This window comes from Trachinotus anak, unplaced genomic scaffold (assembly GCF_046630095.1).
Source record: "Trachinotus anak isolate AG129_WGS33_773 ecotype Australia unplaced genomic scaffold, CSIRO_AGI_Tana_v1 ptg000012l, whole genome shotgun sequence".
Lineage (NCBI taxonomy): Eukaryota > Metazoa > Chordata > Actinopteri > Carangiformes > Carangidae > Trachinotus > Trachinotus anak.
In genome coordinates, this window is record NW_027273863.1 from 21594995 (window position 1) to 21609708 (window position 14714).

The window sequence follows — 14714 nt, forward strand, 5'->3', positions numbered from 1 at the left end:
ACAGCTGATGTTTGATTTTCATTTTGCCAAACCAAGAGGAGTTTTATGGTTGCTTCATGGTTGTGGGAACAAATCTAATTGCTCATCAGCACTTTTTTTTTTTTTTTTTTTTTTAATGGGAAATAAATAACAGTACAGTGCGTTTTATCCTCTTTTCACTTATTCTTTCCAGTTTACCTAATATATATTCTGTGCTGCTCTCATGAGCCCCAGTTGCCATTTCCAAAAAAAGAAGTATTCAGATAACTTATTGTACACTACCTGCCCAGGGCTGAACAGCAGGTAGACAGCATTACTGGGTGGCTGGTACTTGTTCAGCAAAAGCAAGCTACTGAAAAGGTATAATGGTCATGTGGGTGGAGACCAAAACAGAGCTAAAAGGAAAGTGATCCTGACTAACATGTCCTCTGTGGAGAAGGCAGAGTCAAAAGCCCCACCCATAGCCCTGGCAGAGGTCGCTGAGGTAGTCAAGAAGCTCCTCAGTTAATTTGGTGTTATGTGAGTTGAAGTAAATAAAGGCTAAACTGTTGTGGATCCCAGACAGAGGCTGTGTGCTGTGAGAGACGAAATAAGAAAGATATTCTGTTGCTTCTAACTTTCTGTCTGAGTGATGATTTTGCAAGTAAATATAGCTGAAATCACAGCACAGCCGTTGTCCTTAATTTATGAGTTTGATGATTTTGTCAAACAAAGTCGTGATTATAAAATCAGGATTTGACCATAGGTGTTCGAGCCATATGCTAGGTTTTTACCGAATCTTTCCAATTCTGATAACTTACTTACTTATTCTTTCTGATAGGCGATTATTTAAGTTACACTAAGCCTAAAATTTGTAGGTGATATAACACTGCAAAGTGTAAATGCAACACAAAGCATTGGAGATATGTTAGTTATTTTACTATGCAACCATTCATACAACTTTCAATGGGGGATTCAAAACAAAAGAAAAATATTTATGAATATATGAAGCTTTGTGACTACTAGGCTATTTCATTTTCTTTTACCCATATGTCAGCATTATATATACATATATACATCTGATCAATTTTGTCTAGTTTCCCTTTTGTTATCTATCTATCAGCTATAAAGGGCTGAATTCAAAGACTCAGATGAACATGAAACCTTTCATTTTCTGGCCCATAGCCCTTCATTGCAGTAAAGATATAAATGGACTGGTTTGGTTTTGGCTATAAGTGAAGTCAATTTTATTTATATAGCTCATATCACAAATCACAAATTTGCCTCAAGGGGCTTTAAAATCTGCACAGCATATGACATCCCCTGTCCTTAGACCCTTAATTTCAGAAATAACAAATTACTCAAAAAGCCTTTCAGAAACTTCTTATTGCTTTGTCCTGTTTTCACATACTGTATGGAACATCAGGTTGTTTTCAAGGGAACCAAAAAGTTAACCAGATGTATGATTTAGCAAAAGTAATATCAGACATGCTTGAGCTCTTCATGATGATGAGTTGAGTCCTTCAGTGTTCTCTGTGTTCTGTCATATAAAGAAAGACAGATGAGGACTTATTGGGGGTGGGCAATCTAGCAAAAAAGATATAACAACCTTTTTGGGTAGAATTGCAATCCACAATCTGAATCTCAGTCTGCATTCCATTTCTGCTCTGATTCTATTGTGAAAGTAATGTCCAGAAGTTGTGATTTGCTATTTCTACCACTTTGATGCTTTTTTCGAATGTTTGTCTGCTCGCCACAGTGTGACTGGTGAGTAGATCGGTTTTCATATACAGCGTGATGACATTTAATGTTCCCAACAAACTCTGTAGCCTCATTTAGCCACTTAAAGATATGGGATATTTACTGATATATTTTGTGTTGCATAATAAACAAGAAAATGTCTTGAGCTTGTGTTAACCACAGACCCTATTTCATCCATCTAACCAAATATCCATAGACTTCAGGATGAGGGACCTGGAAGTTCAAAAATGCTAATTTCCTGGTTTTAGGACTCATTCCTGCGGCACTTTGTTCTTCACCTACAATGCTGTCTTCTGTTTCCAAATTGTGTCACAACCAATCACACTTTTCGCTTATTCATATGGAGTATTCATTTGGACAGTGCTGTTATTTATTGATTAGGTGCTGTTTGTAAGTACTTTAATTTCAAAGTTCAGTCGCTGCTGACTAGCTAGCTTTGGCTCACCCTGCCTGCAGGCAGGTCTTTCATTCTGTGAGCAGACTCCAGGGTCGTGAACTGCAGCTAGTGATGGTAGTTCTTGTTCAACAAGGACTGCCGCTACCAGCTGCTGTTAACATAGTTAACATAGCTGCTGTCATATAGTTAACAATGGGCTGGTTAGCAGCAATTGAACTATTAAAATTAATTATCTAAATGTAACAGCTTTTAATGACGTGATCTGTACGATTCACCTGAAAAGTGGATCATGTGCCAAAACATGGTTCACGATTATTAGATCAGATCGCTCACCCCTAGGACTTATTACTGTCATTATTATTATAGTACTGTGTAGTCTCGGAGAGAGCAAAGGTTAGAAATACAGTTAATGTACAGTACTTATAGACAAGACGTTTCTCTTCTCATTCTTGAAAATATCATTCAGAGCAAATCAAGATCAAGAGATTGGTCAGTGACAAAACCAAGTAGGAACACATGGAAGAAATCGATTCGGACAAGAGAAAGCACACAGTAATACAAGACTTAATGATAACTGAGATAACTTTAAACGTTTAGGGATGCTGCTACATAAGAATGAGAAGTAACCAGCATTTTTACTTATTTATAACTGATCTAATGATTGAAGTGTAGTTAGCATGACTTTTCAGTTAATATTAAGCTGTCACTGCAGACGTTCTCAGTTCCTCAGTCATCCCCTCCTCTCCCATTTCTCTTTCCTGCCAGGCTGGATCTTCAGCAGGACGACAGAGGATATACAAACGCTGGAACAAAGAAAATAAGTAAGTTTAAGCACCACTTTATCCCCCCTCCTGAGCTGCAGAAAACTCTTCTTGAAGCACTGACCTGTCTGAAGGTTCCCGGCGTCAAACACATCTGCCCAGCTGCCCACAGCGGCACAAGGAGAACAGAGGAGAGAGTCATGCTCCAGCCTAGTGCGTACGCCCAGCCAGGATAAACGTAGTTATTAATCGTTAGGTGTGTGAAACCAACCAGGTACAGGATAAAGGAAATCTGTGAAGGAAGAAAAAAACTGAATAAAGACTTGAACTTAGAAATGTGTAAGGACATACAGTAGACCTTCTCAAAGTAGCACAAATATGTCACATATTAGTGCTGCTAGTGTTTAAGTTCTTCAGAATACAATGTATAGCAGCGTGGCTTTAGGTATGACAGTGTTGCTCTGTCGATCCACCACTTTGGTCCTCATTAAAATTCATCAATAACTACAGGATGGATTGACATGAAATCTTTTAAAAACGTTCCTGCAGCATCCTTTATCATTTACTCTAGCACCACCATGAGGTTATGAGCAAATATTTGCAAAAGTAATGACATCCCTTTTATCCTATACATCTTTATGCCCATGCTGAGCCAAATCAATGTGGGGGCTGGGCTCCTGACTTTTAGTCTTTGAATTAGAACAATACAGCTATGTTTTGTTTCTGTTCAAACTTATTTGGCTCACCAATGACAGCAGAGGAATGATGTATTTCCAGCACAGTTTGAAGAAAACAGATGGTCTCTGTCCAGTCATGTCCCCAATGTTGTTAATAACACGGTCAGCACCTAAGAAGTTCACAGACTATACATTAGACCAGTTTTTAAGTCATATCAAGTTTTTTTTTTATTATATGGCACAGGACTGCAGCTGAAATAAGACTGTGGTTGAGGAGGCAGGATAAACAATCAAATAAAAACTGTTGGTTACATGCAGGTAATGCAACCAGTCTGACCAAACCAAAAAAACAGCATTATTTTTCATCCTATATATCCTGTTTATACAGTGTGTCCAAATGTTTGACTGGTACTATATGAGAACAGTAAAACCAAATAACTGATTATTCGGAAACAAAAACATATGCATACATTCATGCTGTATAAATAGTCAGAGCATATCATGAAAATCAGATTGACCATAAATGATTTTTGAACTTACCAAAAGTCCAGGCCAGAGCCAGACACTCAGATAAAGCGAAAAAATAATGACAAGCTCTGGTACAACCATAATAATCACTGAGCTGGAATATGTACATCCCCCCCTACAGCAGGAAGAAAAAAGTTTTGAATGTAAGGAATAGTTTCAAAAACATCTAGTGACAATAATTAATATAGAATAATAGAATTAGGGATGTCACAAGAACCAGTACTTCATTAGCCAAGTCGATGCCAAAATTCAGAAAATGTGCCAGTACTTGTTTTCATTAAGTACCGTAAATACCGTAGATGTCATAGGTACTAGAGATGTGATTCTTCCAAGACTGACAAGAGCAGTAGAATAACACTGCAAACTGTCCCACAGGAGGAAACACCAGAATGCAAACCATGTTACAGAAGGAAACACCTCAAACTTTTCTAAGCAGCTCAGAGACAGACATCCAGATCTGTGCACAGAGTTCAGGGTGAGTTTCAGTTGATAACTTTTTCAACAACATGTTGTCAACAAGTTCGTGTCCTGAAATGTTACCGTTATTGCCCCGCTGGTGTCTGTTATAACAATACTTCACATACAATGTTTACAAAGACTAATGTTAGCTTGTTTAGGCAAACACGGCAGCTAATGAGCTGCACAGAACATTAGTAGGTCAGTACAGTCAGTTCAGTCAGTCAGAATATAACTCTGACTTTTTAAATGAATATTTTCACGCCATGGGTCTGTCACCCTGATAAGTCAGTTTAAACATCTACTTCCACACTGATTATATGGATCATGTGCTCGTACTTTCGCATGCATTCAAGCAGCCTCTGTTGACTTCTGTTTATTTGCTGTGGTATCAAATCTGGGATCAAGAATCGTGGAATTTCAGTGGTATTTGTACCAACTACCAAAATTCTGGTATCGTGACATCCCTAGTTTGAACGCTTTAATGGGGATACTTTATTCACCTCAGTAACCAAAGTCAGATGTAGGAGGAAGAAGAGCAAACACAGGAGGAGAATAAAGATTTCAGACCTTCCTGCTGCGCGCAAAATCTTTGGAAACAAGTCGCTTATTGCGGTGGTAAAAGCCTCAACTGTCACAAACTGGAAAAAAAATGAAACAAGCAAATTATTCCATTTTTGTGGCCACAAGGCACCAGTTATTATTTATCCAGTAATACAGCAAAACATCTTACATGAGAGTCCACACCGAGGAAAATGAGCATCAGGAAAAAGCAGACGCTCCAGAACTGTGGAAAAGGCATCATTGCTGTAGCCTGAGGGTAGACAATGAAGACCAAACCTGGACCTATGAATTAGACGTTGACAAAAAAGGCATTTGGAGAATATTCATTTACTTTATCTGTATTTGGGCCTAAAACTAAACTTTAGTTGAATTTCATTTTAAATGTTTGTATTTACCTGACTCGACTACATTGTCGACAGTAACACCCTGTTTCTGAGCCATGAATCCAAGTACAGAGAAGACGACAAATCCAGCAAGAAAACTGGTCGCACAGTTCAGCAGACAGAGCCAAAAGCAGTCTCTGAAGGCCACAGAGACACAAACCAAAGCTTAAATTTTAAACTTTTGTTGTTTTTGTCATCATTTTATAGTCCGAGCAATTTCATTCAAAGTAAAACAGCCTTTAAAATGAATTCTATTTTACAGTTTGTACTTACTTGTAACAGTTGTTGTTGTGCCGATTATAGCTGCCAAGAACAGTTAGGCTTCCTGAACAAATGCTGTAGGAGAAGCATACTTGAGCTCCTGCCTCTATCCAGACCTGTCATGTGACAAAAAAAATGATTGTATATAGGATCGTACAGGAGTCTAATAGGGAGTGTTGCTTACTGCAGTAAAAGTAGTACTGTACATGTCCTTGGCAGAGCAAGACAGGCATTTTTGTTTTGCTCTTTAGACTCAGACTTAACAATAAATGTTACAGCCACACTTTGTGTGACTTCACAAGTATTTAGAAGAGATTTTTCTAAAGATCAAGAACTTGAAACTCAGCTCCTTCTTCGCCACAGTAGTCCAGTACAACGCCCTTTTTATTACTAATGCTGCACTGATCCGCTTAAATGGAAACAAAATCGTCCCTGTTTTGCAGATAGGATCTGAACCAATCTAAAACTGTGCCGGAGATGTCCAGGTAGGATGTTGATGGCTTCAGACATTGTAGAGTTTTGTAGGCAATGGCATTGAACTGGGCTTACTTTTATGTGGAAGTATTGGTGACATTTCTTTGTTTAACGTGGGACTACTGATGTGTATGTTTTCAATGTTATCCAAAAAAAAAAAAAGGAAGCAAACTCATTGCATTTATCCATTGAACAGAGTTCAGGGGCAATTAATGCTGTCTACCACCTATCAAGCGTGGCAAATAAAGTGCTTAATGGTTTTGGTGATGTCCAAGAAGAAAGATTGTCTCGCACTTTTCAATCCCAGATTATAGGAGTGAAGACTCTTTTAGTGAATGTGATGCTTAGTTTTTCTGAACTCTTTTTTCTGGATTTTTGCAGATGCAGCATTTGTCCATGGTGCTTGAAGGTTGTTGTGTGACTAGTGGATTACCAACCACCATGGTCTTTCTCAAGTGTAACATGAAATGGTATCATAATAAAATACCTCAAGGTTAGCCAGACGGGTCAAGTCAGGATAGAGGTAAAAGTGAATTCCTTCCCATGCTCCAGGTAGAGTCAGTCCCCTGATGAGCAGTATCAGGAGCATCACGTAGGGGAAAGTTGCAGTGAAATATGCTACCTTTAAAAAAAAAAAACACACACACACACACACACACACACACACACACATATATAATTTCCAGAATCTTTTTTGAAACTAGAAAATCAATGAAAACAAGTTAAGAGTATTTGTTTCTAAAATCCATATCAACCATATGTGTTTATTTGCACAGGAATGGTTTGCTTGAAGATATTCAGTCAGGTTTTAGAGTCCATCATAGCACAGAAACAGCTCTGGTTAAGGTTACCAATGATCTCCTCATAGCCTCAGACAATGGACTTGTCTCTATACTTGTCTTGCTAGATCTTAGTGCTGCATTTGACACCATCGATCATAAGATTTTATTACAGAGACTAGAGCATATGGTTGGCATTAAAGGAACCGCACTAAGCTGGTTTAAGTCATATCTGTCAGATAGACTCTAGTTTGTTCATGTTAATAATGACTCTTCTATCATCACAAAAGTCAGTCATGGAGTTCCACAAGGTTCGGTGCTAGGACCAACGCTCTTCAGTCTATATATGCTCCCTCTGGGAAACATTATTAGGAGGCACCAGATAAATTTCCATTGTTATGCAGATGACACCCAGCTGTACTTATCCATGAAGCCAGGTGAGACTAACCAGGTAGCCAAGCTTCAGGTCTGTCTTAAGGACATAAAAACCTGGATGACCAGTAATCTCTTACTCTTAAATTCAGACAAAACTGAAGTTATTGTAATTGGCCCAAAACACCTCAGAGATACACTATGTGATAATATACTGACTCTGGATGACATCACCTTGGCCTCCAGTGCTACAGTCAGAAACCTTGGTGTCATTTTTGACCAGGACTTGTCCTTTACTTCACATATAAAGCAAGTCTCTAGGACAGCTTTCTTCCACCTGCACAATCTTGCAAAAATCAGACCCATCCTGTGTCTAAAGGATGCTGAAAAACTAGTTCATGTATTTGTTAACTCAGGACTGGACTACTGTAATTCTTTATTGTCAGGATGTCCCAAAAATTCAGTAAAAAGCCTCCAATTGATCCAAAATGCTGCAGCACGAGTACTGACAGGAACTAGGAAACGAGATCACATCTCTCCTGTGTTAGCTTCTCTGCATTGGCTCCCTGTAAAATCCAGAATCGAATTTAAAATCCTCCTCACCTACAAAGCCATTAATGGTCAGGCACCATCGTACCTTAAAGAGCTTATAGTTCCCTATTTTCCCAATAGGACGCTTTGCTCTCTAAATGCAGGTCAACTTGTGGTTCCCAGAGTTTGTAAGAGTAGAATGGGGGGCAGAGCCTTCAGCTATCAGGCTCCTCTCCTGTGGAACCAGCTCCCAGTGTGGGTTCGGGAGGCAGACCCCCTCTCTACCTTTAAGATCAGGCTTAAAACTGTCCTGTTTAGCAAAGCTTATAGTTAGGGCTGGCTCGGGTATGTCCTGACCCATCCCTTAGTTATGCTGCTGTAGAGCTAGACTGCTGGGGGATTCCCATGATGCACTTTGCTCTCTCTCTCTCTCTCTCTCTCTCTCTTTCTCTCGACTACTTTATGCCATTAACTTTGTATTTTTTTCTCTCCCGTAGTTTGTGCTTCTCCTCTCTCTCCCTCCCTCTCTCTTCATTCTGCAGGTCTCTCTGCCTCTGGAGCAGCAGGACCCAGATCCACCACTACTCATCTTTACTATTAACCACTGTTATCTGTCATTATTATTGAAAACACCATTACCTACACAGCTGTTCCTGGTCTCTCTCTCTCTCTTTTCTCCTCTCTCCTCCCCCCACCCCCCCTTTTTTCTCCTCCTAAACCCAACCGGTTGAGGCAGACCCCCCACCCTGAGCCCGGTTCTTTTGGAGGTTTCTTCCTGTTAAAAGGGAGTTTTTCCTCCCCCCTGTCGCCAAGCACTTGCTCTTTGTGGGAACTGTTGGGTTTATTCTGTAACAAAGTAAGGTCTTGACCTTACCCTGTAAAGTGCCTTGAGATAATGTATATTATGATTTGGCACTATACAAATAAAATTGAATTGAATTGAATATGTAACATTTTATATACAATATTTCCACAGGACCTTTCCTGAGGATCTGACACTTTTCCAGATACTGAAGTAGCAGAACACCCAGCAGGCCAGAAGACACAAGGCAAGATCCCATCTCACACTGCCCAGCTCCTCAATGCCTCCAGACATGGCCAGTACACGTCGTCTGAGTAGAGGAGAAATTTAAGAGGTACAATAAAATAGCATTTGACAGTTTAGACTTAATAGGTGGCAACCGGGGAAAATGTCCAGTGTAAGCTCTTTAAAGATATATTTCATGGTAATTATTGTTCTCAGTTAGCCACAAATCCATGAGTCAAAAAACACTGTAGAAGGTATTAAAAGGTCACATTTTCTGTTGCCTGCCCTTGGCTGTAGTGTTAGTTATTGAACATTCAATTGTGGGTTGTTGGGAGAAAAACATTTATAAACTAAACTAAAATTTTGGGTTGTTGCGACAGAAGATTGTGCTGCAGGAGGTTGTTTGATCCTTTTTTTGAAGTTTCAGTCCGCACCATCAGACCTGTATCAAATACTGTTGGTACTGTTGACACAGATAAAACTATTTTCACAGACAAAGCAGAACTACTCTTCAAATAATATAATTACTGTTCATTCAATGTTGCTATAATACTTAGTATCTTAATGATTAATGATTTATGTGGTAATATTTACTCAATGAAAAGCAATTAATATGAAGTTAGACTCACTCCCAGAACTCGGTGGCAGCAGCGGTGGTGTTGGTCGACATGGTCTGATTTGTAGTCACATTTGGTGAAGAAGAATTCAAAATCTGAAGACCTATACAGTTAACTGATTAAAGAGAACCAACAAATGAAAGTAGTGACTTTAAGGAATGACTCTTATCTTAACCAGACTAACAGAAGATGTTTGCAGTGACACTGAGAATTCCCCCAAAACGGTTTTGCCGTCCACAGTGAAAAGAAATATTACTTACAATTACAATGGACAGTGCACAAATAAAGTCTAGATTTATCACAAACTGTACAGACCCCCTGAGAAACAAGTTTTTTGTTTGTTACTTGTTCTATGTTATTATTTATGTCCAGTTCCAGTCCTTGCTGAACTCGATGATGTAGACAAAACAACAGGGTAATATAGTCTTCCTTTTAACCACATTACATGATTTTATTTAATCTCACCTTGGCTACTGTCATTCTCTGTTTATAGCACTTGTTTGTGTGCTTAAGAAACTGAAAATTTCATAAATTCAATTACATTCATATTACATTTACCTGTATTCCAGGCGTTTTCACAGTTGGCCCAGGGGAGCTGGGATTTGAATGAAAACACCAGGTAGAAGAGAGCCCAGACTTGGATTATAATAAAGCTGAAGTCATAAAGTTTCATTATGGCTTGCCCATATCCTATTCCTAAAATACAGAAAATTATAGTTTACATTTTCTAGGGTATCAAGATTTAAGTCTTTACATCTAGTTCAGATATTTATTTGAACCACATTTTCACAGCGATTTGGGTTTTGGACAAAAATAGTTCGATTTTTGAAGTTGATATTACAATAACATGTTAGAAGTGTGATGTTTTTTTCTCCTCTGCTGACTGCATCTCACCTTGTGCTATTGGACAAAATTTTCTCCAGCAGGTGATGAATCCTTCCTGGGTGTACTGACCACTTGAAGACTCCAGCAGGAACAGAGGAATCCCACACACCACAACAAACAGACCATATGGCACCAGAAAGGCACCTGAAGTAAATATAGAGACAAGTGTTGTCATGGAAATGACAAATTAGATAAGCGATTTCCTTCAATTGCCAATCCTCAATATTTTTTTTCCAATCCACAATACAAAAATAATTCAGCTCTACTAAATACAAAGTTTGTATGATTCACCTCCACCATTCTTGTAGCAGAGGTAAGGAAATCTCCACACGTTGCCCAAACCGACCACATTTCCTGCAACAACCAGAATATATTCAGTTTTATTTGTCCACTGTCCTCTGTCTCCATCCTTCATCTGATGAGCTCTTTTTCGTCTTTCTCTGTTCATCTTAAGATCAGGATCTTAATTCCTTGTGTGACTGTGTTATTCCAATGTTCTAAAAACTGATGTGTGCTGCTTTTATGATGTGTATTATCATAGACAGCAATTGATGCATATATTACATTCAAAACCAGTAATTCCACTGTGAATGGTTGATGATTGTTTGTGGGATGTTCTGTCAAATCCAATTGCTCATTAGCACTTTTAAAATAACAAATAACAGTACAAAGATTTTTATCACTTTTTGTTTTTGTGTATATACGTACTGTGCTTATTAGTCCTTGTATTCATCTCCAAAAATAAATAAACAAAAATATGAAAACTCCATTACATTTACATTACCTGCCCAGGGCTGAACAGCAAGTGGACAAAGTTACAAAGTGGATGGTAGTGGTTGTGTAGTTGTGTACAGGTGATAAAGGAAATTTTTGAAAAATGCCTGGAGAAACAGGATGACAATGCTCCTATCCACAGGGAATGAAGGATTACTGGATGGTTTGAGTATGAAAATGATTTTAATGGGATAACACCTCCAGGAGTGTCTCCTGGAATACTGCCCCTACGGTGGTAGGCGTAGCAGACATTTGTTAGAATAACAAACATCAGGAGTGTATAGCGGCAGAACAGAAGTAGCTTTGGTTACAAAAATAAACATGCAGCTAACTTTAAGGAACCTCATGGTTTGGTTAGGTTAAGTGTGGTGACCCCTGTTGTTGTGTGACGGTATTGTACACCTCTGGTCATCAGTGCTTCCTGGTGACACCTGGGCCCAGTGTTCACCAGCCTATTAAAGGCACTTCCTGTCACTCATGTCTCTCTCTCCCCCACTCTTTGTAGGCATCTCAGGTGGTGATGGGAGCTGCTTTAGGTCTGCTGTTATCCTCTTGTTTATTTTATGCACCTTACAACACTTACACCCATGCCCACTCACACAACATGAACTTCACACTGACTTACTGATTGTCACACCCCATGAGTTAGTTTTTTGTTAGGAATTATAAATTTACTTTATTTCTCTAATAGATATTCTTGTTTAATGTTAGCATTGGTGTGTCTCCCTCCTTGTCATGGCTGTGAGAGCCAAGCTGTGACAAAGTGGGGGCTCGTCTACAATTAAGTAAAGGTATGTTGTGTTTGTTTGATCGTTAGAAAGCTTTGTGTGTTACCTGTTGGTTTGGCACATGGGGCTTGTAGTCTGTGACCTGTCTGTTACAGGTGACAAAAGAAAATTTTGAAAAATGCCTGGAGAAACAGGAAGACAATGCTCCTATCCACAGGGAATGAAGGATTACTGGATGGTTTGAGTATGAAAATGATTTTAATGGGATACACCCTCAGGAGTGTCTCCTGGAACACTACCCCTACGGTGGTAGGTGTACCAGACATTTGTTAGAATAACAAACATCAGGAGTGTATAGCGGCGGAACGTAGTTACAAAAATAAACATGCAGCTAACCATAAGGAACCTCATGGTTTGGTTAGGTTAAGAAAAAGAAAAAGTGGTTTGGGTTAACATAATGTTCCTTAGGATGAGACGAACTTCACTGTCATAGGATACAACATAACTGCTGATTTCACCCAAGGACCGAACACCTATGACTTCTCCATCTTCTATGTGAAACTTATTGGATTTGATGACTCATCCATTCAACCCAACCTCCTCACATGGAATTTGTTGCTGTTTAAGCTACATCACCACAGTTGTTCCTTTACTTCCATCATAATAACGAGATGTAGCCCAACAATAAAAAGAAACTATGGGTCATTTTAAGCTGCTGAACAAACTCTGGGCTCATCATTTACAGGAGGTCAGTCTTCTTTTGGAAGAAAGGTGTACAACCTTCCAAAGAAGTTCCAAAGACTTGCAGAATCAATGCCAAGAAGCTTTGAAGATGTTCTGGTCTCATGATTAACGACTGGCACGTTTACGTTAACTGGGCGTATGCACTGGGGTGGACCATGACGCTGTCCTCTGTGCTGCTCATGGTTTCCCCGTGTGGGCAGCTGGACAGATGTGAACCTTTTTTCTGCTTATTTGCAGACCTTGAAAGAGCTGTTTGTCTTTTAAATTACTGTCCTCATTCTGTAAACAATAGGTACCATCTAAGATGAAAACAAAGTGAGTGACATTCTACTTTATAGAAATACACCAATAAGAAAGAATAAACTTACTATTTAATAAAAGCTTGTTATTAGTATATATTACAGATGTGTTGCATGCTTCTCTTAAGGAACCAAATGCAAAAAGTATTGTGCAGCCTTACTTACTCAACTTTTACTTTCCTGGATCAGTGTTTATTCATCTTTTGTCATCTTGACAAGACCCAGCCCGGAGGAGGTTAGCAACACACAGCATGTACACATTTTTACTCATCAATGCTTTCAAATATTTAAATGATTTTTAAAAAGCATAGAGAGCCATTTCGCATTGTGATGATGCAACTACATGGGGTACTTGTGGGGTACTGAAGTAAAATTTGGAATGCAGGACTTTTACTTCTAACAGAGTATTTCTACACTGTAGTATTGTTACTTATCCACCACAGACCACCTCCCTGAGGGCCACTGTTGATGAAGTGATAATGGATTTACAGACTTTATATTTCACATATTGAACAGTCATTTTTTCTTTTTCCTCTCCCCATTGTGGAAAAAAAATGAGTGACATGGAAAATAAATGGTTATTTCCATTTTCCATCTCATTAGGAAGCACGAATCCGGCATCACAGACAATGTAGATGAATGTATTTGCATTCTCCAAACAAAACCATGCCTGCAGCCTAATGCATTAACAATGACAGCAAATCTACGTGCTACAAGACTATAATAACTAACTAACAGCTGTCAAGTAATAGGCTTAGATGGATGCTGAGCCCTTTAGTTCACAGTTAGAATGGGGTGGGGATGATCTCAAAGAAACAGCTCTGTAGCATTAATTAACACCTCAGCATGTATTCTCATTCTGAAGTTGCAAACCGTGTAACGAAGGGTAAGAATAAATCTAGCTCATGTTACTGAATAACTCTTCCCTTTATTCTACCAGATCCATTTATACATAACAGTGGACAGTGTGGTCTCTGGGGACTTGTTGCTCACTGACAACCAGAATACCCTGTTAGCTCAGACAGCAGCACCACACCCTCTTGCTTCCTCGGTGAACACACATGTGGGCCAGTAGAACTGGTATTTGGATTAGCTCAGCACTCCAACATGAAAAATGATATCCCTCTGTGTTTCAGGGAGTGGCCAGAAAATGTGTTCAGCCACTCGTGGTTTGACATGGCTTTTGCTCCATTATGGCATCTGTTGAGTGAGGTCAGACATTATGCATCTTTATTTCGGAGGAGGTCTCACAGCTGCAGCTCCCACAGCATGCAGTCTTAAAGACAGCTGAGTCACAGACGACAGTCATATCCTCTTTTGGGTGTAACAATAGTGCTAATATTTTCCATACATTTCCCTAGAAGCGGTGTAGACGGAAAATGTCCTCCACACTATGTAACATCACAAACTGTGTCAGCTTGCTCCTGCGCTTTAATGAAGCTTTATCACACAATGAAAAATATTTTTTTTATGGCTGCACGTCAAATGGGAAGTTCTAGTCGTCTTGTGCTGAATTTCACACATATTTTCCAGTAATTCAGCGCAGCATTTTTGGTGTCCTTGTAAACCCTGAGATCTTGAGAAGGAATAAGTTTAATGGGTTTTAACAAAGCTTGTCCATACAACATTTCTTTGTAATGATGGATGTGCAAAAGTGCACTGTGGGGTTATAGAGGCTATAAAGCATAACAAATAATTGTGGGCATGTTTTTACAGTTTCTTCCTAAATATAACTGTT

At 39.1% G+C, this 14714-nt stretch overlaps 1 protein-coding gene across 1 annotated transcript; it reads right to left on the reverse strand.

Annotated features, from left to right (window-relative positions):
- Positions 1-729: 729 nt before the first annotated feature.
- Positions 730-10965, reverse strand: LOC139629424 (sodium- and chloride-dependent GABA transporter 3-like). The gene is made up of 14 exons (XM_071492034.1): positions 10723-10965; positions 10441-10575; positions 10105-10242; positions 9559-9661; positions 8882-9014; positions 6708-6842; positions 5759-5862; positions 5498-5622; positions 5272-5384; positions 5042-5179; positions 4095-4197; positions 3624-3724; positions 3002-3169; positions 730-2919 (listed from the first exon to the last, which is right to left on the reverse strand). The coding sequence occupies exons 1-14, from the start codon at positions 10877-10879 to the stop codon at positions 2812-2814; spliced, it is 1761 nt and encodes a 586-aa protein (XP_071348135.1). The 5' UTR covers positions 10880-10965; the 3' UTR covers positions 730-2811.
- Positions 10966-14714: the final 3749 nt, after the last annotated feature.

What these genes read in the sequence shown, in the direction of transcription:
- LOC139629424 (XM_071492034.1), bottom strand. Translation starts at nt 10,879, where the DNA reads ATGAACAGAGAAAGACGAAAAAGAGCTCATCAGATGAAGGATGGAGAC. An exon ending in CTGCTACAAGAATGGTGGAG is followed by an intron (nt 10,576 to 10,722) that starts GTGAATCATACA and finishes TATTTACTTCAG; the next exon opens with GTGCCTTTCTGGTGCCATAT. An exon ending in TCCTCGGTGTGGACTCTCAT is followed by an intron (nt 5,180 to 5,271) that starts GTAAGATGTTTT and finishes TTTTTTTTCCAG; the next exon opens with TTTGTGACAGTTGAGGCTTT.